We start from the raw sequence: 24809 nt of genomic DNA, 5'->3' as shown, positions 1-24809 counted from the left end.
AATTCCCTCAACTTTAGTTTATCTGTTTAATCCTGTCTTCAAATTTAAATTATAATCTTTCTGGATATACTATTCTTGTTTCGAGGTCCTTCTGTTTCATTGCACTGAATATATCATGCCTATACCTTCTGGCCTATAAGGTTTCTGCTGAGAAGTCTGATGATAGCCTGATGGGTTTTCCTTTGTAGGTGATCTTTTTTCTCTCTCTGGCTGCTTTAATACTCTGTCTTTGTCTTTGATCTTTGCCATTTTAATTATTACATGTCTTGGTGTTGTCCTCCTTGAGTCCCTTGTGTTGGGAGATCTGTGGACTTCCATGGCCTGAGAGATTATTTCCTTCCCAAGATTCAGGAATTTTTCAGCAATTATTTCTTCAAATACACTTTCTATCTCTTTTTCTCTCTCTTCCTCTGGTGCCCCTATAATGTGAGTACTGTTCCATTTGGATTGGTCACACAGTTCTCTTAATATTCTTTCATTCCTAGAGATCCTTTTTTCTCTCTGCCTCAGCTTCTCTGTATTCCTGTTCTCTGATTTCTATTCCATTAACAGTGTCCTCCGTCTCATCTAGTCTGCTCTTAAATCCTTCCATTGTTTGTTTCATTTCTGTTATCTCCCTCCTGAATTCATACCTTAGCTCTTGAATATTTTTCTGTAGCTCCATCAGCATGTTTATGCCTTTTATTTTGAATTCTCTTTCAGGAAGATTAGTGATTTAGGTCTCACTGAGCCCTCTTTCTCATGTTTGAGAGATTTTGGATTTAAGAAGGTTCTTCTGCCTTTTCTTGGCAATGGGAGTGATCACCGGCAAGTGGCACATGTGTCAGCTGGGAGAATAATTATCTTCCTGCTTGCTGGTTGCCTTGCCTGTCTCTACTGTCTGTGCTGGTTAACTGTGCACAGGGAGCAGCCTCTGTGTTAATCCCCTAGGCTGCCGTGGGTGGGGCAGCCTTCGGGTTGGCGTAGGGCACTGGTGGGGGTTGCAGGCAAGCAGCGCATGTTCTGTCATGAGAACAAGGCCCCTTCATGTCTCCAGGTCCCTACGCTTGTCTCCGCTGTCTGTGCTGGTCAGCCATGCGCAAAGAACAGCCTCTGGGTTAATCTGCTGAGCTGCTGTGGGCTGGGTGGCCCTCAGGATGGCCTAGGGCACTCACGGGGGTTATAGGCAAGCAGTGTGTGTTCTGCCTTGGGAACAAAGCCCCTTCATGCCTCCCAGTCTCTGCCCCTGTATCCACTGTCTGTGCCAGTCAACCATGCACAGGGATCAGCCTCTGCGTCTGGGCCAGTTAGCCGCATGCAGGGAGAAGCCTCTGTGTTAAGCTGTGTGGTTGCTGTAGGTGGGGCTGCTCTCTGGCTGGTCTGTAGCAATGGTGGGGATAGCCGGTTTGCTCACAGGTGCTGGCAGGGAGGGAAGGACTGGCAGGTTGTTTATTGCAGTGAGGGGCCTCGTAGCTGCACTGCCAACCAGGGGGATAGGGTGCCTGAAGCTCCTTAAAAGTTCCCAGCCTGCTGGGCTGAGTGTGCCATGATGATTTTGTCCACCTGTTAAACCCTTGTCCCTTTAAAACTTTTAAAGCACCTGCTTTTCTTTTGTCCCAGGGCAGCCAGCTGTGGGAACCTGTTTGCAGTCTTAGTGTCAGATTTTGCTTTTCTGCTCCTCTAATATCCAGAGCAACATGCAATGTGTGTCTGTGCTCCTGGGGCAGATTACTAGGGCTGGTTATTTAGCAGTCCTGTGCTTCCACTCCCTCCCCACTCTGATTCTTTTCCTCCTGCCAGTGAGCTGGGGTGGGGGGAGTGCTTGGGTCCCTCCAGTTTGTGGCTTTGTACTTTAACCTTTTCTGTGAGATGTTGGGTTCTCGCAGATATAGACTGGCTGGTGTACTGTTACTTCTGGTCACTCTTTTAGGAATAGTTTTATTTGGTGTATTTTCAAAATATGTATGGTTTTGGGAGGAGATTTCCACCACCCTACTCATGCCACCATCTTTTCCTCCACCACCTGGTATTTATAGCAGTTGCCTTTCAGAGCTGATTTATTACTATCCTGCTGTCTTAAACATGAGAAATATTTACTAGAGAATGGATGTTGTAGTGCATTTGAATCAGAGCAAAGATGTCCACTGCAAGCAACACTGAGTTCCTGGTGAGGTGAGCTGGGATCTTATTCTCATTCTACTCTGGGAGTTGTCTGTCCTTAGACCAAGTCCCTGCATTTCCACACAAATTCTGGCCTGTCTGTGAGATGGAGGGGACCTTGTCTGCCTCAGATTTTTCTTTACTCGAGTGTGTGCATGTGTTGTACCTAAATATGAAGTGCTTTGATCTTTCTGGAGGACTTAAAGGAGTCTGGCAGTACCTTCTTCACACATCACTCTTGCTACTACAATTACATAGCTCTTTTATTCCCTTGAGACTGTCCCAAAGTCTCTTACTGGCTGGCACCAGGCTCCTCCAAAGATGTTTAATAAGATCATTTTTCACTCAGACTGTGCTTCTCCCTTTCTTCTCTCCTCAACCCCAACATTTACCAGAATGAACAACTGTGGGGAAACAAAATGATGAGGAAAGTACAAGTTTGGGGTGCATCCTCTTCTCTCTGTGTCCAAAGCCTTCCCTCCCTCTCCTGGTTTATCCTTTGTCACCACTCTCTCTCAGGCAGCCAGGGCCTTCAAGCTTCCCCAAAGGGCCTGAATGTGGCACCCCCAAGTGCCCAAACCCATCACACCATACTCCCAGAGAGGTGCTGGGCTAGGAAGAACCCACTGATGCACTCGCATTACCTTGAAAGCCCAGGGAAAGAAATCTCTGAAGCAGAATTCTGAACAGTGGGTGTAGGCTAGGAGGGAGACATTGGGGAACAGGTGCCTACTAGGTTCTTCTTTCACCACTTTATACATCAGTATCTATTTAAAATACCCAACTGCAAAAATATTCAGGATTGGGGAAAGTGGCCTTATTATTAAGAAGTCTGCTTTTCCAGATCACACCCTTATTTCTCTTCCTTGACAGATATTGCCACCACCACTTCCTCAATTCTCCTGAGAAGCACTTTGCAAAAGAAAATATACAAAAGGCCAATAAGCATAAAGGTGCTCAACATCATTTCTCATCAGAAAGGTTCAAATGAAAACCATAATGATATACTGCTATATACCAGAGGGGCTAAAATTAAAAAGAGTAACAATACCAAGGGTTGGCAAAGATGGAGAACAACTGGAAGTCTCATAAATTGCTGGGGGGAGTATAAAATGGTGCAGCTATTTCAGAGACTGGCAATGTCTAAAAAATCCTGAACATATACCTACCCTTTCATTCCTTCTTAGGGATATGGAGATGAGGAAAATGAATATGTCCACAAGAAGCCTTGCACAAATATATGTATAGCAGCTTTTTTCATAAAAGCCCCACCCCAAAAAAAACCCACAACTAGAAGCAACTCATATCTACCAACAGCAGAATGGATAAACAAATTGTGGACTACTGAATTCATGCAGTGGAATACTACACATTAGTAAAGAAGAACACAGTGTTGCTATATGCAACATCGACCTCAAAAAAAAAAAGATGTGGAGCCAAAGAAGCAGACACAAAGGACTACATGCTCATTTACTTTTGAATGCCATCCTCTGGATAGACTGATAAGTGTTTTGCATATGAGATCAGCCACAAGTGAGCAGAGCTTGAACTGGCGATGGCAGCGGTGCAGTTTTCACTGAAAGAGAGGCTTTGTGAAAGACTGGGTGGAGCCACAGAAAATCATCTCTCTCCTTTTGATCTCAGCTGGAACTGAATGGAAATTCTTAGGGTGATGGAATGCAAAATGACTTTATGTATTTTAAAGTTCAGGAACACTTTGTTTAATGGTGTTCTATGAATGAAGTGATTTCAATGGGCACAGCACAGCCAAATTATACTGTGAAGCATGTTTGGAAAGTAGTCCCCATGTGATTGGAAAAGAGGGCTCCAGGGCGGCCTGCAGGGAGAACACTGCTGGCTGCCCCTCAGTCGTTTCTTCACAGGACTTGCTCTGGACTGGCAAGAGGAACTCTAGACAAGGTCCACTGGACAATGATTTCTGTGATGTTGATGCCAGTGAGTGTCTTTATCCATCCCCTGTGGCCAGCTTTACCAGTTAGTAGGGTCACTACCAAGGGCCACTCAGTGTCAATCCTCAAAGGTTGCTAGCACCAAATAAAAGCCATGAGGGGGAGAAGGCAGGTTGGACTTTGAAGTGCAGAGGAGGAGGCTTTGAACTGCTGTGAACAGCACAAATACCCTCACCCAAATCACAGGAGCCGGCAGCGTGAGGCCCAGAGCAGCCCAGGGGTGCAGGGGGAAGTCCTCCTTCTCCCTCCGCCTGCACCTTGCCATGGCTGGGGGCTCGGAGGTGCTGCATGCTCCGTCTCACTCCAAGGGACACCTTTCCTGTGTAACTCAGGCCAGATGTGGCAAGAGTTCAGTAGGGTCATATTTGACCATACCATGCAAATTTCTTAAAAATAAGTATAAAACCTCACACACAAGCCATGCACAGTCCACCCTTACTTTTTCCCTGTGTTTGTGTCCCCCTCTTTTCAATTGACTTTTTATTTTTATTTTTGAGTACAGCTCTACAAACATTATCACGGGCATAGGCTCGTGTAATGCTGCCACACTCAGGATTGAAAACATTTGCACTTCCCCTGAAGTTCCTCATGCTACCCTGTAGCCACGGTCTCCCCCAACTCGCACGCCCTGGCTGCTGCTTAGCTACTCTCCATCACTGTGGAGACAGTTTGTCTTTTTGAAAGTGTCCTATAAATGGAATCCTACCTTTTGAGACTAGCTTCTTTCAGTCAGCACAATGCCTTTGAGATCCATCCAAGTTGTTGTGTGTATCAGTAATTCGTTCCTTTTTATTGTGAGTAGTAGTCCATTGTTTGCTTATATGTTGAACAGTGAAATGTCTCAGCCATGCAAGAGAATGTCACGCTGAGAATATTCTGTGGTGGTGTGTACAGACAAGTAATTTTATTGGCTGTTCCAGAGCCAGGCTAATGTTTGTTTTTTTTTAAAAAAAAGAGAAAGAATTCCACAACTAACTCTGCAACACAGAATTTTCTTTATTTCTCACATATTTAATTTAAACCAGACTCACAGGCTAATGCTTTCATTAGCTATTGTGCTGGCTATTAAGGTATTGTCTGTCAGTTCCAAATCTGTTCTCTCATATCCTGCTCTCTTATGCGGGGACTCGGCAAATACTTCCCTGCCAGCTGCCCCCCGTTCGGTTCTGCCTTAGGAGTATCAGCTGCTCTCTATAGTCACAATCTCTGTGTCACCTCAGTTTCCCACCTGCCATATTAGTCTTATAAGACCTTCCCAATACTTAATTCTCTCTGGTAAAATAACTGGAGTGGTTTCTGATTTCCTGACTGGACCCTGACTGATAAAGTACATGGTACTGGGCTTTCACCCCTGGCTTGCTTAGGTCTGAAGTGTCTGAAGTACTTGCTACAGAACCCCAGTCCCTCAATCCAATGAGAAAAATATAAACCAGTGTGATGTCCTGTGGGGTGTCAAGATGCTAATGATCTCTGCGGCTTGTGGCAGAGAGCAGGGGAGCTCACACAATCTCAAAAGCAGACTACTTCCAGTGACCCTTAAAGATGGAAAAAGAGGGGAAAAGCATTTTCTGTGGGCAATAACTGTATCATTCCCCACGCTAGATGCTGTGCTGATTTGGTCCAAGAAAAATACCATGTCAGAACAGCAGCTAGAAGTACAGTCACAAGCTACTTACAGCCAGTCTCCCAGATCCATCTACCTTCTGCAAAAAGCAGACAGGTGAGTTAGATGGAGAGCGTGACAGGCACCACCACTCCTGCAAGCTTTCATCTGGAAGGAATGTCAGGCTCTTCTCTCCCTGCTACACCAAGAGGGAACCTTTGATATCGAGGAAATTAATCCTATGCACACATGGCCTGGTATCTGCATAAAGCACTGCTCTTTCTGATCATGTTATTTTCATGCTCAAAATCGTTCAGTGATTTCCTATGCCTGTGGAATCTATTTGGATTTTTAGTTTGACATTCAGGATCCTTCAAGACCTGGTCTATTGAAGCACTGCAGCCAAACCAAAAAATTTGAACTCATTTATATGCACTCCATTTCCTCCAGCCTTTGTGAGCTTTCTCTCCTGCTTTCCTCAGCCTGCCATCTTTTCCACTCAGCATCCACCTCATTCTTCAAGGCCTTCTCAAATGGTACCTTTACCACGCAGTTTGATCCTAACAGCCATGCCCATTCAAACACCACATACTGGTTAGGAATTAACACCTTATATTTGATGCCATATCATTTCCTCCAGTATCCATGTACTCTGAATGACAGAGATTATGTCTCACTCATTAGTACTCTAGCCCCTCTAGTACTTATTATTAGTAGACTCTTGGTTAATTTTTTTTAAATGAAGGAATAAATAAGCAGCCACAATGGGAGAGAGAGAGCATTCAAAGAGGAGATTTGTTTGGGGGTACAGGATATTTTCTAGAGAAGCACATGTAGTTTGGTTTGGCTGATGTGTAGGGCCTGTGCAGAGGATATGTGGGAAATCCAGAGGCTAGCGAGTCTGTCTAAGGATTTGAACTTACTTCTTTAGGCAGAATGGGGGAATTGAAAGTTTAGAGCTAGGGAAAAATTTGTATGTCAAAGATTCATATACCAAGATTAGAATTTTTCTTAGCTCGGGTAAGCAAACTAGATGAGATAAAGGGAAACATCTAAGCTGAAGTGAGACTTCATTTGGATGGACAGAACCACTTTGAGACAGGTCATAAAGCACAGAATACTTCTGAGAAAGCCTGCAAAATTATGACAATGTTTTATAAAACCAAAGAAGATCTGTCCAGGACACTGTGTTATAGCAAACGAAGGGTTTGGTCACTGTTTCTCAGTACCAGTTCTTGTAAACCAACAGAATATTGAAAATCTCAAATGTGGACCCACAGAGAAAGGGAAGAAGGGGAGAGGCTGGATAAAAGAAGGCAGAGCTGGGGATAGCAGAGAGTGAGGCAGCGAGGGGGTCTTTATCCCAGGCAAGTCAAATGCTATTGAAGTGCCCTCCTGCCAACTCTAGTTTTTAATCTTCTCTCCTGGCTGACAACCCTGTTTTCAGCCTTCTAATTCTTCTTTAAGCTAGTTTAGCTTTCCTCAGGAGCTGTTTTCTCATAAGACCTGCATTTTCTTCTGGATTGAAAATGGAAGAGTAAACGTGGTCATTGTTTATAGCTCTGGACTGTGACCAAGGAGATCTAGGTCCTAGTTTGAGTGATTTCCTCCTTTTACTTCCCCATAAGGCTGTTGGCATATCTCCTGCCCTTAAGTGCACCTCCATGGAGAGAAGAAAAGTGTGATTTGACAGATTTTTATTTTAAAATCCCTGGATATCACAGTGTGATGAGTCCGAAAACCACTACCGGCTACGCAATGACAAAAAGTGTAACTGTGAGCACAATATGTTGGAATGAGTTAACTGTCAATCCTGATGATATGGATTCAGGCCTCAGTGTTCCTAGGGAACCTGATCAACTTTTGCCACAGGGCTCCATCTCATATTAAGCATATTCCTCCCATACCTCAGAAATCTCTAGACATTCTATCCCTGGCTCATTGCTGAGGCTTACGGGGCCTCATGGTGAGACTGCTGGAATCTCTCCCCACATTTGAGGAAGGGTGACTTCAGTGCCTGTCTGTCTAGACATCAGAAGCTCAGCAGGGAATTAGACTTCAAGGGTCCCCATGGACTTGAATGCAGGCTGAACAAAGCAACAGGAGATGTTTTAGCTCGAGTACTGCAGTAGTGGTGGTGTGGACTCTGTGGGCAACAGTGCTGCAATCTGTTGGGAGTGTCTGCCTTAGACTTGCACAGGGGAGGATCAGGGGAGTGTCCCAAGTACTTGCAGAACTGGGCCTGCACCGAGGGACCTGACTGATCAGAGCAGATGAGCTGGACATTCCATTCAACAGAGGATGATGGTGAACTGCTGTGACAAACTGATTCCACACTCCGAAATGGGAATCTATACCATAATGGTGCACTAGGGGCCAAAGCGTCATATACCATAGCAACTTCTAATCATCCAAGATTAGATTCTCTGTGGTCTTCTAAATTTTGCTATTTAAAGTAAAGAAATTGTGAACTTAGCACTTCCTGGCTGAACTCACCTTCTCCCGAAGCCATATACCTATTATAGACACTGGGGTATCAGTCCCAAACCAGGAACTATAAAATCTCCAAGGCTAAGTACATAATAGACTTTTTTTTCTGTTTTGAAATAATCTTATACTTACAGAGAAGCTGCAAAAATAGTAGAGAGTTCCAATATACTCTTTATCCCTCTTGTCCTAATGTTAACATCTTACGTAACCATAGTACATTTTCTGAAAGCAGGAAATTAACATTGATAAATACTATTAACTAACCTATTAACCTTACTTGGATTTTGCCAGTTTCCCTACTTAGTGCCCTTTTTCTAGTCCAGAATCCAATCCAGGATCCCACTGCACTGAGTTGTCAAATCTCCTTAGTTTCCTTCAATTTGTGATAGCCCCTCAATCTTTGTCTTCCATGACCTTGACACTTTTGAAAAGTACTGGCCAATTATTTTCTAGAATGTCCCTTAACTTGGAATTGTCTGATGTTTTCTCATGACTAAACTGAGGTTATGCATTTTTGGCAAGAATCCCACAGAAGTGTCATCTCAATGCATCATAGCAGGAGGTTCAAATATAGATATGCTCTATTACTGGTGATGTTGACTTTATCACTTGGTTAAGATGTTATCCATCAGGTTTCTGCAGCTAAAGTTACTATTTTCTCTTTGTAATCAACAAGTATCTTGTGGGGAGAACATTTGAGACTCTGCAAACATCATATTTCTCAACATAATTTCACCCAACTCATTTCAACATTTATCGATGACTACTGCCTGTAAAAATTGCTACTGTCATATTTGGTTAATGGTTATTTTCTTAAATTTCCATCAGTACTTTTACATTTATTAATTAGAATTCTGTGAGGAAGACCTACCATACCCCCATGTATTTCTCTACTCATCCCAATTTACTTATATCAGTGTAGACTCATGGATATTTATTTTATTCTGTGTCTTATAATCCATTACATCATTATTTATTTTATTGCTCAAAGTGTCCTGGATTTGGCCACTGGGAGCTTTCTCAGGTTGGCTTCTGTGCCACTTTGACATGCTTCCTATTATTTTTTGAGCACTTTCTTGCTTTCTGGCATCTTGAGCACTTCTAGGCTTTTCTTATATTTTCCCTGGCCCAGCCCTGGAATACATACATTCTCCATGGAGTCCTGGTCTCTTCTATTAGTGGATGGTACTTATGAACGAGGTCTGGACACTAGATGTGCTCAGTGTTACCAGAGTGCCATTGCTTCAGGCCCTCTCGGATGACAGAGCTAGGGAATATGTTTGTATACTCATACCTATACATAGACACATTTATTATATACCTATCCATCTGCATATACATGTATATATGTATATGTGTGTGTGAGAAAATATGTATGAATTCATACTGATACTTGAGATTCTAATCTGATACCACAGGATTCATTCTAGAGTTCCCTCTTTCCTTTCTCTAACAGTGACAAACTGTCACTATCCACAACATATTTATTTGCTCAATTCTACTATACACATAAAGAAGTTTCGGAATTTGTACTCATTCTCTTGTGGAGGACAAATTTACCAACTCGAGCACAGTGTCTGTGTACGAGTCCTTTTGTCTTTAGCTTTATGCTGCTGCTTCAGGCACAGCTGCTCCTGGAGAAACTCCTGCTTGGGGATGGAGCCTCAGGCATCCATGTTACTGAGGATGCAAGAACTGTAGGAGATCAAGGAGGCTGGCTTTTCCCACAGTCAGATTACCCGTCTCCACAGCCGGTTCACCAGCCTGGACGAAAGTGAGAACAGGTTCCTCAGCTGGGAAGATTTCCAGTGGATTCTAGAACTTGTCACCAACCCACTGGGGGACTGGCTCATCAGTGTCTTCTTTCCAGAGGGAGAAGACCAGGTATACTTTTACAGACTCAAAAAACTTTGGCTCATTTCTGACCCATTGAAGGTAGTGCAAAAAGCAAAAATAAGAATGGACCATAACCACTCGACAGCCAAAGCAACAAATTGTACTTTGCTTTTTGACTATATGATTCATTTAAAGATGGCAAGATCTCTTGTGGTGAGCTGTTCTAGGTGCTGTGCATGAGGGTTGCAATGAATATCTTGGATGAGCAACTGAATAGCATTACAGACAGGATCATGCAGGAGGCTGATCAGGATGGGGATGACACCATATCTTTCCCAGAATTTGTTTAAGTTTTGGAGAAGGTGGACGTAGAACAGAAAATGAGCATCCGATTTCTTGACTAAAAGGCTGAGACTAAACTGTTCCTTGCTTTCTAGTATTCAACAACTGGAACCTGAGAGCCTCCTATCTCCCAGCCCCACCCCTGCCGCATCGCCCTTTCTCCAGCATAGGGCCACCATTCCATGACAACCCCTTGTGTGCTGTCAGCACAGACCTGCCTTGGGTCTAACGGGGCATCACAGAATGGCACACCCAGTCTACTCCTCTTCAGTATCCATTAATCAGTTCCCCCTTTGTAAATATCATCTCCCCCAGTTATGCTGCTGAATGCCACACATACATTCAGTCTGGGAGAGGGAGAGAGGGACTCATGCCAAGGACCAGCCAGGCCAGCTCCTTCACTGGGGGCAGACCATATCTGTGAGGCCTTCCCCCCAGCTGGGCTTCAGCATGCACCTCAGCCTTGGCCATCTGTCCTTTGCTTCCTGTTTCTCTGTCACCCAACTTACCATCCACTTGGTCTTTCAGTCTGCCCACTTTTTATTACACCTCAGAGTCCCCTCTGTTCTCCCTGGCACCCCAAGCTATGCCTGTTCTATATATGTCTAACTTGACAAGATGGTCCTGTGGTCTGGCCAGTTTTATTTGCCTTTGCTCATAAATGAGCCACTGGGATGTTGTCTCCCTAGGAGCTTTTAAGAGCCAGCACTTCTCTCAGAAGAATATGACCATCTCCTGATGCCCCCTGCACTCTGCTCTGTCATCAAAGGGCTGCTGGATGGAGATGCTCTTGAAAGGTGAAAGGTGTCAAGCCAGGTCTTCTAGGTGGCTTGCCTGGGTAGCTTGACCTCTGGCCTCTGACGGTCTGCATGTAGAGCACCTATATGGTTACTCTTGTTAGCACAGTGTTGGTTCTTCAGAAAATAGCCATCTGCCTGCAGGTTTGCTCAGCTTTGGGGCACTGTCACCACCAGAATGTCAGAATACTGACAATGTACTTGGGGACTTTGTCGTAACATTTTGAGTAAGGAGGCCAGGCACCCTAAAAGCCTCCTGTATCCCCACCTCTGCAGCATGGTTTATGCCTCAGTGTAGGTGCCCTAGGATGTTTTCCCCTTTACTTTCCCAAGTAGAAAGGTTAGAGTTGTGGAGTACCTAGTTTATCCTGTCTGAGAGATTTAAAGATCGTTCTTAGCATCCTGACGGTACCTGCACTTGGCAGATGCTGCTGCTGGAAGCCATAGTCAGCTTCCAGTAGAGGTCCAAAGTATTGTCTGTATTCCACACTTAGCTGCCTGGTTACACTGGTTTTCTACCTCTTTGTGTAGACCACTGTTAATCTCTTAGGAACCCGGTATCTGGTCGTGGCAGCACAACCTAAGGTGGCATTATAGACCTTTCAAAGAGCCACGGCAGCTTCTCCGCCAAAGTCAGCCTACTTTAGACCTCATTAAATCAGGCTGTTGCCAAGGGAAGCTCTGTCTAAATATATTCTCTTCACTCATATACTTGCCCATGGCTAACTTTCTCTGGTTCACCACTTGCTTGCTTATTTCCTTGCTTAGGGAAGCAGATGTGCACACAATCCTGTAGGAAGGGGATGGCTAAAGATACCACTACAAAGGGAAGGGACAAGAGTGGGGAACAGAGGGGTGGCCAGGCCTAAATGCAGGAGAATTCTGTATGACATATCGTTCTGGCTTTGTGAACTGGATAAAAGGAAAGGATTGTCAGATACTTACTTGGTACCTCAGAGACTCTTTGACTTGGATATTTAAAATTCCTAAGTTTATGACTCATCCCTCTTTGGGCAGCATAGCAAAGTGCTATAACCCACAGTTATGCCTTATTGTTCTATTTTAAATTGTATTTATTAATCCATCAATAAATATTTGTGATCAAAACAAAACAAAAATATTTCTTTCCTCTAAAGAGGAAAAAAGAAAAGGTTAGCACTCTTCTCACCTCCTTCAGTGTGGTTATGATATTCATTTGTAATATCAGTAGGTTTCTTTGTTACTGTTTGTTTTCCATTTTGTGTTCTTCTCATCTTCTGATTGATCTTAATTATTTATTTATTGGCGGAGGTGTGAAACATTACCTGGGTTCTAAGAGTTAGAGCCACCCAAAAAAATCCCCAGAGAAATGTCTCTCTGCCTCCACCCACTACCTCCTTCCTATTCCCCATTCTTTCTACCCCATTCCCACCCACCCCACTGGTAAACCAATCTCATTAGTTTCTGGTTTATCCTTTCAGTACAGTCAGTTTTGCTGTAATGCTTGTTTTGAAAAATGCACTGTTTTGAACTTGTTCAAATGTGATTGATATCATAGAGAACAATTTGAGCTTAATAGGAATTTCACGTTTGCTTATGCATGATTTCACACACAAGAAACTCTAGGTGAGCACAGAAAGTGCACCCGCTGACCCAGCTGCGTACACATACATAAAATGCACACACACCCCAACATCTCCGAGCTCCCTCGGTCACCCCATGTGTGAGCAGCCATATCCATCCACCCCTGGGGTTACCACCAGCTGTAACTTACAAGCAGCAGCCCTTCAGGTGCCCAGTCCACAAGCAAACTGCAGGGTAAAACTGCTACTGCTTTTTTTAAAAATCAGGTTCCTATCTTTGTGTGTGTGTGTGTGTGTGTGTGTGTGTGTGTGTGTGTGTGTGTGTGTGTGTGTATCATGGAAGTTTATGGAATGTTGTGCCCTGTTTTCCCATAAACCCTCTGGCTTTTCACTGTGCAGGTTTGCATAGTGTGGGGATTTTTAGGGATGCCTATGTTGTGTTATAGCAGAAATAACAATTTCTTTTCCACAAATAAGTGGATATCTGTGTATTTTCTTCCACAGCTTTCTTTCTAACATGAAGGGTAGCACCACAGACACGTATTTGGGGTCTGTCTTTCTCATTGACGAGTATGTTCTGGATATCACTCCTTATTAGCTCATCAAGATCTTCCTCATTTTTTTTTTAAAGCTGCATTGTAGCTGTAAATTACACAATTTACACTCCATTGCATGGATGTCCTATAGTTTAGTCTGTCACTACATGTACATACATCACAGAAAAGGGGCTAATATTACTAGTGGATAAACTCCTCTGAGATACAGGCACCTTCGTTGTTTCTAATATCTTCTCATTATAAACAATACTGCAGCGAACACTCTTTTGGTATTATTGGCAGTATATGTTCAGTAAGATTGGTAGGGCAGACAGCAAGTGCATGTGGACCTTTTGCCCATCTAATTAAGGGGATAAATGGCATCTCAGTGCTCCTGGCATTTTTCTAATTATAAGTGAGTTTGAATAATTTTTCTTAAGTTTAGGAAACATTTTTATGTTTTGGTTTTTTTTGGATTGTCTATTCAAGGCTTTTCCCATTCATTTTTCTACCAGGTTTTTACTCTTTTCTTTCTCCCTCAGTTTTTAAGAGGTATTTATCTATTAGTGATATTATGTCCTTTTTCTGTAGTATAAGTTGTACATATTTTCTCCCAGTTTATGGCTGTCTTTTGACTCTGTTTATGGTGTTTGAGCATGCAAAAAATATTTACTGCTCAGATATATCAATCTTTTCTTTTATTGCCTATGTATTTTGAGTCGGAGTTAGAAAGCCTTTTCTTAGATTGAGGTGAAAGAATAATTCACCCCTATTTTCTTCTGGTACTTGCATGGTTTCATTTCTTTTATGTTTAGGTCCCTGATCCATTTGGAGTTTTATCTTGTGTATGGCATGAGGTATGGATCTAATTAAATAGTTCTCAACCAGGGGCGATTCTGTCCCCCCAAGGACATTTGGTAGTGTCTGGAGACATGTAGAGTTGTCAAAATTAGGGAGAGAAGTGCTTCTAGCATCTCTTGGGTAGAAGCCAAGGATGCTGTAAACATCACACAGTGTGCAGGACAGCCCCCACAGCAAACAGTTATCTGACTCACACATCAGTAGTGCTGACGTTGAGAAACTCTGGTGACATTTTTTCTTTTACCAAGTAGCTACCTAGTTGTTCTATCATCATTAAAACTCCATTAAAACTGCCTCAGTGTTTTGAGATACCACCTTTATCATATATTATGTTTTTATACATACTTGGTTTGATATCTGGACTCTGTATTCTAGTCTACAGGTGTATATGTCTATTCATGTTCCAGTACCATACTGTTGTAATTATAGAGGCTTTAAGATATTTTAATGTCTGGTAGGGCTAGTCACCCCTTATAGGTTTCCTTTATCAGTGTTTTCCTGGCTATTCCTTTATTTATTTATTTATTTATCTATCTATCTATCTATCTGTCTATCTGTGTATCTATCTATTTATTTATTTATATTAAGGTTTCACATGAAAAACATTGTGGTTACTACATTCACCCATATTATCAAGATCCCACCCCCCATGCCCCATTGAAGTCACTGACTATCAGGTTTCCTTTATCAGTGTTTTCCTGGCTATTCTTTTATCTATCTATCTATCTATCTATCTATTTATTTGTATTAAGGTTTTACATGAAAAACATTGTGGTTACTACATTCACCCATATTATCAAGATCCCCACCCCATGCCCCACTGAAGTCACTGACCATCAGTTTCCTGGCTATTCTTGTGTTTGTTTCTCCATAAGAACTTTAGTATCAATGGATCTAACTCCATTTTTAAAAAGCTTAGTGGTACTTTTATTGGGATTGTGTTAAACTTATAAATTAACTGAGAGAGAACTGACTTGTTTATAATGCTGAATCATTCTATCCAAGAAGAGATATCCTTCCATTTGAGAGTCTAATTTTGTATCTTTTAGGAATGCTTTCAAGTTTTTCTCATGTAGGTTTTACACATTTCTGAAAAATTAATTCCTTAGTATTTAACCTTCTTTGTTACCGCTATAAATGTTTTCTCTACCACTAGGTCTTCTACTTGGTTATCATTCATGTAAATGAAGGACACTGATTTTTGTGTTTATTTCTTGCTACCTTACTGAATTCTTTTATTGTTTGAGTGAGTTTTATCACTGACTCCATAGGATCTTGCTGGTATAGTATCCTCTCATCTGCAACTAGATAAAGGTTTACCTCTTGTCTACCAATTCTTATGTCTGTAATTGAATTATTTTGTCAAATTGTACTAATTATTCCCTCTAGTATAATGCTAAATTAGTAGCAGAGAGAGGGAGCAATCTTGCCTTGTTCTTGATTTTAGCGGAAATGCCTCTAGTGTTTTCCTATTAAGATACTGACTTTAGGACCAAGGTACATATATTTTATCATGCTAATGAAATACCACTCAGTTTTATTTTCTCAAGTGTTTTTATAAAGAATAGGTATGGAGATAATATGGGTTTTTTTGTCCCTTAGGTCTATTAATATGGTATATGATACTAATAGATTTCCTAATATTAAACCAACTTTCCATAACTGGAATAAATCCCATTTAGTCATGGTATATTAATTTCTTAATGTGGTATTATATTCTGTTTTCTAATATTTAATTTAGTATTTTTGCATCAATAATCATGAGTGATACTGGTCTGTAATTCCTCCCTCCCTCCTGGCATCCCTCCCTTCATTCCTTCCTGTCTTTATCAGGATAGGGATCAAACCTTCATATAAGGTTCATAAAATAAATGGGGGAGCTCTACTTTATTTTCAACACTCTGAAACAACTTTATAGAGAACTAGGATTATCTGGACTTTGAAGGTTTAGTAGAATTCCTGTGGGGAAGCATCTGGCCCTAAAATCTCCTTGGCCACCCTTGATGAGGGAGAACTCCCAGATGGGCTTTAATTAGGAGACACCCCTTAAATGTTCAGCTGGCAGGGTTTTAAGCTAAATTGGCTGGTCAGTCTCCTGTGAGTTCCTCTTGGAGAACTTTTGATAGAAGTGAAATGTCAAGAAACCAAGCATCCCTTCTACCCACTTGTAGGAGCTACAAGGCTGCTTTGGAGCCATCATCAGGCATCACCAGACAGATGACACTGTGTTCCTTGAAAATTTAAGATATCCCAATGCACCCTTAGGATTTCACTACGGTGCCCTGGGGTACCTCATCACACAGTTTGGGAAGGTATGCAGCCTTTTAGCCTTTTTTCCTGTGCATATGTGTTATATATACTCTCATATATCCTCATAGATATTTTCTGAGACCCTACGATACACAATTTTACACACTGTTTACAAATTCCTGATAAGAAAACATATACGTTTTCCATTCATTAAATATTCTTCTATAACATTATTTTAATATTGTATTCTATCCTATGAATATATTAGAATACATTAAACTAAGACTGTATTGCTAGATATTTGGGAATTTGGAATTATTTTTCCTATTGTAAACAGTGCTTTGATGAAATAAATCTTTGCATACGCTCTCCTTGTTGCCTTGGAAGAAATCCCTAGGCATAGAATTGCTGGATCAAAGGGTATGAATAGCTTATAGTTTTGATAAATATCGGCAAATTGTCCTCTAGGAAGGGTGTAACAACTTTCACTTCCTCCAGTCTTATATATGAGTACATCTTCAGGCTTTTCATTTGATGGTTTAAGAGTTTTATTGTAAGTAATTATGAATATAGATGTTATTCATGTATTTTAGACACCTATGCTGGGTACTTTTGCATACACACATACACAAATTAATCACATTTATATAACATCGTATTTAGTCTTCTTGACAACCTTGTAAAATTGAAGTTATTATCCCCATTTCACAGATAAAGAAACTGGGACTCAGAAAGATAACGTTTTCTAAATCATACAACCAAAAAGTTGTAGAGCCAGGATTTTACACCTAGTTAGACCCATGATGTTATCACTATATCACTGATATCTCAGGGCCTTGATGGACTAGTAATAATGATGATGATGATATCTAATACATACTGACTGCTTATTATGTCTCAGGTAGTGTTCACGTGTGTTAACACATTCAATCCTGGTTTCAAACTAATGAAGTATTGTCTACTATTATCCCTGAGACACTGAAATGATTAACCTGTCCAGGGTCACACAGCTAGTAAATGAAAGGACTGGTATCCAAATCCAGGCCGCTTGGCTTCACAGTCCATGCCATTAATGACCAGACCACAGCACAACAGTCTGTAGGATTTCTTTGCAGAAGATTGTTTATCAGAATATCATTATGAATGCTTTTTCACAGGAAGAAAAAACTGGCTTAACTAAAAAGTCTCATGAATGAAAGGGGAGTTGCTGTCTAAGAAAATGTCCATCCAATCATTTGGCTGCGAAATTCCTGTCCCTATGCCTGTGGCCTTTTCTCTTGCAGCTGTATACAGCCCGTGTAAGCTTAAGGCATTGAACTCTGTTCTATTCTTAGTCAGCTCCAGCTCTGAGGGATAGAACTTGAATGGAAAGCCTTCCAATGAACATGGTGACCCAAACTCAACTGGACAATTGAAACAGAGTTTCTCCAGATTACTCAGAAATACTAAGTATTATCGTTTGAGATACGTATATTTTCTGGTTTATGTAAGTATGATCTAGACTCCTTTCTTATTGATGTTTGTTGTGTAAATGAAGCACCCTCATTGCTATTCATTATTTTAAGCCTTTTCCTATACTTTACTTGGGTATTTAGACATTATTAACAATTATGCTGATTATGACAAAGGGTAATATTTTTATGTCATTTCTGCAAATGCACAACATTCTTCTCTCTCACAACTACCCCCCCAAAAACCAACTTAATGAGCCACAAAACATGTTATAATGAATGGTAAAAATATTTTTAGCATTTTTATACAGAAAGTGCCTCATTAAAAGCGAATGCTTCAGCAAGCAGACTTGAGCTTAATAAGAACTTTTGTTGAGCAGGGGCTTTTATGACAAATCACTAGCATGTGTAACTGTTCTATAGAAAGCCCTAGAAAGCCCTAAGAGGCTTTCTAGGGGTTGTACTGTACTCCCTGGGCTGTACTGCCGCAATGTAGTGAGTGTGAAATGGCACTTAGTAGACACTTGATGGGCCTGGAGAACACGAAGCCTACTGTCCGGCCATGGGAGGAAAAAAGTCTATGTGTAGTTCAGCATCACTCACTGCTTTATCTGGATGTTTTATCATGCAGATTCACTTAGATGAAGTCTGTTCTTAGCCGGATGTTTGGCATCATTGGCCCCAATATTTTGCATCTACTTTGCATACTTTAAAAGCCATGGGGGTACAGGGTTTATAAATACAAACTTAATTTCAAATGGAAACCTCAACTTGTAGCCACACTGCTGTAACTTCCTTAGACTTTGAGCCTTGAACCAGAATGACAAGGGAACAGGGGTCCCGCAGTTCGGGCAGGTTGGGTGGGCTGATGTGGTCACAGAAAACACAGCCCTTCACTTCAACGATGCCCTCCTCAGAGACACAAAGTGCTCACCCCTCTCTGCTGAGGCTCGGAAGGCACCCTGGAAGTGATGGTGTTTGCAGGTGTTCTGAGCTGGGCTCAGTTTTGTTGTCTGCAGTCCTGACTTGGGAGCTTGGGCTAGAGTTATAGTCACGCCCACCTGGGCAAGGCTGAAACCACCAGCCGTGATGACATCACTCTGGTAATGGGTTACCCTGGAGAACTAGCCTCCTTCACAGAAGGGGGAAGCATGAAGTGATGAGATGACTCATCTTTGAATGGTAACTTTTTACATCATTTAAGTTCTTTCTCAGCTCCCTCTCACCCCGGCAGGTCAGCCATGCTATCACCTGACTCGTAAAAATTAAGGTCTTATCTATGCCAGGCACTGTGCTAAGTTCTTTGCATGCCTTGTTTCATTTAACCCTCTAAGCTAGGTACTGTTCATACCCCCATATTACAGATGAGGAAACCAAGGGCAAAGAAAGTAAGTAGGCTGCCCGAGCACTCTCAGCTTGTATGCAGAAGTACTAGGACAGAAGCAAGTCTCCCCCTGATTTTAGAGTCCTTGACTGTTATTGCCTTACTGCTTGCTCTATGCAACCAGTTAACAAAAAAAGATACACGTGGACCCCTACTCTCTTCCAAAAGAGAGATGTTACTGAAAGGAATGAAAGGGGACAAACTCAGCTGTTCTCAAATGCCCGTGATCTGCTCTCTCAGGCAGCCCGACCTCCTTCACTAGGAGGAGGGAAACCAAGAGCCACTCCTGCTTCCAGGGAGCAACGACGGGGCGCTGTCTGGCCACCAAGCTCACCGTTAAGAAGTGGCGGTCCTTAACTTCACGCCTCCTCTGGCTGTGAGCTGGTGGGTAGGCTGGCAGTGGAGGGGCCACTGTGGAAAGGGTGACAGCAGCTCTCTGCTCCCGGCGGTCGCTCCGGCTCCGGTGTTCTGGGGGCAGAAAAACAATTATACAGACATACACTTGGCATTTTCAATTTCTCTTCCCCCCTCGGGAGGATGAGCAAAAGGCTGGGAAAAAGTGAGTTTTTGCTAATCTAGCTCATTTGTATCCCAAAGAAGATATCAGATAGTTCTGAACTAAACTTTCACTTCATATATATGAACGAGGTAACACCTGCATTTCAGTGGATCCATTTCATAATCTTTGCACAAGATGGCTCACTCTGAGTTTGGAAACAGCAGTGTATTTCTCAATGTGCCTCATTTCAGGAAAAAAAAAACAAAACAAAAATCTGTGGAACAGTGGTGGAAGATTTCTAACTTTGGTGCTGGAGTGGACAGCAGGCAGACATGCCTGAGCCTCCCGGGGAGTGCTAGGGACAAGTGTTCACAGCCAGTCAGCGGGCGGCGGCGCCAGCTCACACGGGCTCAGGGGCGCTGATGGCTATGTGTTCAGGGATTTGGCGAGCCAGTCTTTAAATTGTTGGTAGCCTGGAATAGGCCATGCTGGGAATAGGCCACAGAAATTGCTGAGGGTCACACATCAGGGGTTTTATTTATTTTATCACATTGTTTTTACTGAGCCTGTGACCAGCACTCCATTGCAGCCATCTAAGCCCTGTCACCACCATTCAGAGGACTTTAAAATCCTGGGCTCCTAGAGAAAGTAAAGGAATCCCAATGACAACAGCTGTCTGATTTAGGAAAAAAGCTACTTCTGGGAAAAGTCAAGAAACTTCCTTGTGTGTGATAAAGTGCTCCTGTGCTCATAACAAGGCTCACTGAGACACCAGGAGCACACTTTAGCTTTCTGAGTGTCTCAGTGAGCCCCCAGGCACACCCAGCTCAAGCTAGTGGCCACAGCAGAGGACGCCCTGACTGCCTAAATCCAGCCCACACTCAGGACCAGGCCTGAAATCTCGTGAGCCCCCTCACATAGCCAACGTACAAATTTGTGCAGGTTTCTTAATCTGCCCTCCTGTTATCTCAAATCACCATTACTCAGCCCATCTACAATAACTGCGATGCCCAATAATTGTTAACTGCCATGTGCCAAAGATGCCTTGCAAAAACTTACATGCATTGTCTTGAGAACTGCACAAAGTAGACACTGATACCATCCCTCTTTTGCAGAGTGTGAACGGGCTCAGGGAGGCTAAGTCACTGCTGAGCTATTGGTGGTACACATTTGGCCCCCACTCTTGACCACTGCTTGACCTATAGGCTCTGCGAGGTCCCAACACTCATTCTCACTCATCAGAGCAAGACTGCTTGGGTTTGATAGTATTTGATTATAATTGCATTTTCTCACATTCTAATTCTTTGAACATTGATAATAGAGCACATAGAATATTTGGCAGTTCATGAGACACTACTTACTTTTTTACCCCCATTAGGAAATAGAACTAACTACACTGACCCAGGTGATGTCATTTGCCCTTTCTCCAAAGGCCCCTTGGAGCCCAGGGTCCATTTCATCTCTATCACTTAATTGATAAAAATCAGGATCTCTCTATATGTCTGCTTCTTTCACTAGAAGTTGGCCCCTGGAGGACAGAGACTCTCATTCAGCTTTTGATCCCAGCACTCTTCTGCGCCTGTGACATAGTGGGTTCTCATTAAAAGTTTGTTGAGTGACTGAAAGCAAAATGAAGTGAGCTTTCATTAAAGTCTAGTCCTTAACATCGGAGCACACTTCAGACCCCTTGTCTAGGTCCTGTTGTTCCCCCTGTTGTCCTGTCCTGCACTGGCCCCTTTCCTTTGAGTGGCATTCAGTGTGCTGCACTCTATACTGGGACCCGAGCATTCTCAAGCTTTCTGATTTCTCCCCATGTCTGACTGGCCTGTCTGTGGGCCTCTCTGCCTCAACTTCCGACTTTGTCTGTGTCAGCAAAAAGGTAACAGTATTCCTCATCTTCCTTTGCCTGGAATTCTTTAGACAAATGTTGACTCCCATTCACAACCAGAGAAGCGTCCTCATCACCATGTAGGTAGTCTTTGCTAAACTGCCTCCACAGCCAGTGTTCATCAGAAAGACTTTTTGGGGTAAATGTCATCCATGTTAAAGTGACCTCTAGTGCCACTCTTCTTTTTCTCTGCAAGCAAACAATGGGCTTTTCTAAATGAGCAGCGCAAGGAAAAGCTTTTACATTCTTAAATTCATAACGAAGAGTAGAATGCAGGTGTCACTGGTTAGAAAAAGTGGAAGGAAGGGAGGAATTTGGAGGGAGACATCAACCCAATTTCCTGCTCAATTGCTGTCTCCTACACTTTCTTAAATATATTGCTTTCATTTGCCCCAGGCCAGGAGTATGCAGGCTACATTAATGAGTCCCTAATAGTGCTTTTTTCTGGTGGTGGGAAGGAAAGAACATTCATCTATGAGAACCTGAAACTGCACTCAACTCTTACTGCCTTAGACCAGTGGAACTCAGACCCCAGCCCTGAAACTTGAAAGGACAGGACATATGAAATATAAAATATAAATATTTCTTCATAATCAGTAATTTTCCTCTCCCTGTCTTACAAACCTAAATGATGCCATCACTTAAAGCCATTGTTGGCTTTGAGCATAAATTGCTAAGAAAAAAGGGAAAAAAGGAGGAATCAGATTCTGAATAATTTGAAATGCATTAGGGTGCTAATTCCTCCGGGGAGTCTTCCCTGAAGCTCCATGGCATAATTAGTGCCTTTGCTCTGAGCCGCCACATCACTTGTGTTGAAACGACTGACCTGGTTATTTGTCCGTCTGCCTCACTAGACCAGGGATTCCTTGTGGGCAGGGATTATTTATTGCTCTCTGAATCCCAGATTTATTGCAATGCCTGGCCCTCAACAGACTTATTGAAGGGCCTACTATGGAGCAGATTTTTCTAGCTTCTTATCTCAGCCCCCCAGCTCCCTCCATGTAGCCTCACCTCCAGGAGGAGCACAGTGCTGCAGCCACCACAGCCTCCCTCCTCCGTTCGTCATTATTCACTCCCTCCTGCTGGAAGCCAGCGTAGTGCAGCTGTCCAAACAGAGAATCTGCAGGCAAGCTCACTGCGGCATTTGCTGAGTAAGACCATTGTCCGATAGGTCCGCGTTGGTCCTGGCCACCAGATGGCACAAGTGGTATTCTGATGAATGCACTGCTAAGCTTCTATGTTTCTTGGACAAGGTTAAAAAAAAAAAGTCGCTTTCTAATTTTAATTCTACACTGCATGTTTTTAGTTCTATGATGCCTGTAATTCCTGTTTATGGCTCTCTGCAGTGCTATTAAAACTACTACACCCAAGATTTGCTATTGAGACAACCTCAAAGCAAGCCAGTCTGTGGAGAGCACGATGCAGCTCCACAGTCTTCTTTCCAGCCCCCAGGAGGCCCCATATTCCTCTCTCAGCCCTCGGGAGGAAGTTCTGAGAAAATGGATATTGGCACTTGCTGCTCCTCAGCTCCGCCATTCAGTCCAAGCCTGACAATGCAGTGAAATGTGAGCACTTATGAGCACCTTAATATTATCCTGTTGAATGTGGAAAAATCTAATCAGGGATGACTAATGAATAATAATGAAGGGATAAAAATAATCATGTCTAAAGCGCTAATGTTACTCAAGCTCTCTGATGATGGGATCAGGCAAACCATTTAGTGAGACTGACCAGATTCCTGTCATCATTCTGTGTTCTCAATGCTCAACCAGTTTTCAACAGACTTTGGTTCAGTTGCCCAAACATTCCTGGAGGACCCACTATATGTCAGGTCCACGCTAAGTGCTTTGAATAAAAAAATTAATATCATCCTTGATCTTGAGACGCTCATGGATTAATGGTGGAAGACAGGCCCATAAGTGGTTATGATATAAGTTTGTAAGCAGCACAATGGGAAGATGCACAGGATATTATGGGAAGGGCACCCAATCCAGGCTGTAAAGGAGGGGCCCAAGCCTTAAGGAAGAGTTCTGGAAGGGGACCTGCACTAAAATTTGGCAAAGAACTTTTTAGTGAACTATAAAATCAACGTGAATAGTTAAGACACCAGGCGTACTTCTAGAGGATACTGGTCACCACTCTTCATAGTCATTATGTGTTCCTGTATCTGTCACTAAGAACCAAGGGGAGGTTTTAGATAAAATTGCATTAGGTTGGCTTTCTTCATTAAAGGGTGAAAAAACTAGAGGTCAGAGGAAAGGAAGACGCAGTGCACAGGTGAAAGGAAATAAGCTGAAAACATCTGTCATTTTATTTCTCTATCTTGATAGGGATATGAAAATATATTGTTTGAATTTTAATACCTTCACAAAATACCATTCCTTAAAGGAGCATAGGGAGTTTGGAACAAAGACATTGACTGTAAAGACACCATCTGTCTCCACAGCAAAAATCTAAAGCCTGAATAAAGCTGGCATGCCAACTTCGGGGACCCAATTTAGGGGGCTCTAAAAGAATGATGGCAGTTTCTAATCTCCTCCTCTTAATTAGAATGGACTTAAGGCACTGAAAAGTAATGAGTGTAAGAAAAGGTGGTATCTTCTACCTTGACCACTATGTGGCTATCTCTGGCTTTCTGAAGACTGTGAGAGAAAGAGAAATACTGACTTCCCTAGGGCACAGTGGATGGTGAGGGGGGAAAGAGCTCCAGCTCTGGCTGGGGTCTGGGCCCTAGCACTGCACCTAACCGGTTGTGTGTGACCCTAAACAGGCTTCTCCACCACTCTAGGCCTCCATGTGCTCTGCTGTACAAGCTATCAGATCACTGGTTCTCAGGAGCAGAGAAGCCCCCTGGGGATTCTGGGTGTTCAGTGATGGGACAGAAACCAAGGATGACAGTCATCCTATGATGCACAGGTGGCCCTGAACAATGAAACAGTGCCCCAGGCCCTACAAGTGTCCCACCACAATTTCTTGTAAGGGAAAAGCCTAGAACCTATTTCAGAGCCAAACTAATTCTCTTAATTATATTCCAAAGGGTGGTTTTTTTGCTCATGTTTATCCTACTGAATGCACCAGTTTATGGCTGTGTCCTCCTGCCCCTCGACCCCTTCATTTCCCTATATTTTTTGGTCAGGATGGCTTTAGATTATCTTTTGTTAATCCAAGCCTACTTTTGATAGGTACAAATATCTGATTGCT

General features: G+C 42.6%; 1 protein-coding gene and 1 pseudogene across 1 annotated transcript in view; one reads left to right on the top strand and one right to left on the bottom strand.

The window, feature by feature from the left end:
* Window positions 1–24809, bottom strand: part of NHS (NHS actin remodeling regulator) — a 327678-nt gene that overhangs the window by 22066 nt on the left and 280803 nt on the right. The window contains exon 3 of the mRNA XM_057495960.1: window positions 19556–19689. Coding sequence (XP_057351943.1) covers window positions 19556–19689 — 134 coding nt within the window. The remainder of the gene's footprint in view (window positions 1–19555; window positions 19690–24809) is intronic.
* Window positions 7718–12536, top strand: LOC130681978 (calcineurin B homologous protein 1-like; annotated as a pseudogene).

This window comes from Manis pentadactyla, chromosome X, assembly GCF_030020395.1.
Source record: "Manis pentadactyla isolate mManPen7 chromosome X, mManPen7.hap1, whole genome shotgun sequence".
In the NCBI taxonomy this organism is placed as follows: Eukaryota; Metazoa; Chordata; class Mammalia; order Pholidota; family Manidae; genus Manis; species Manis pentadactyla.
This window is presented reverse-complemented; position numbering and strand designations above follow the sequence as displayed.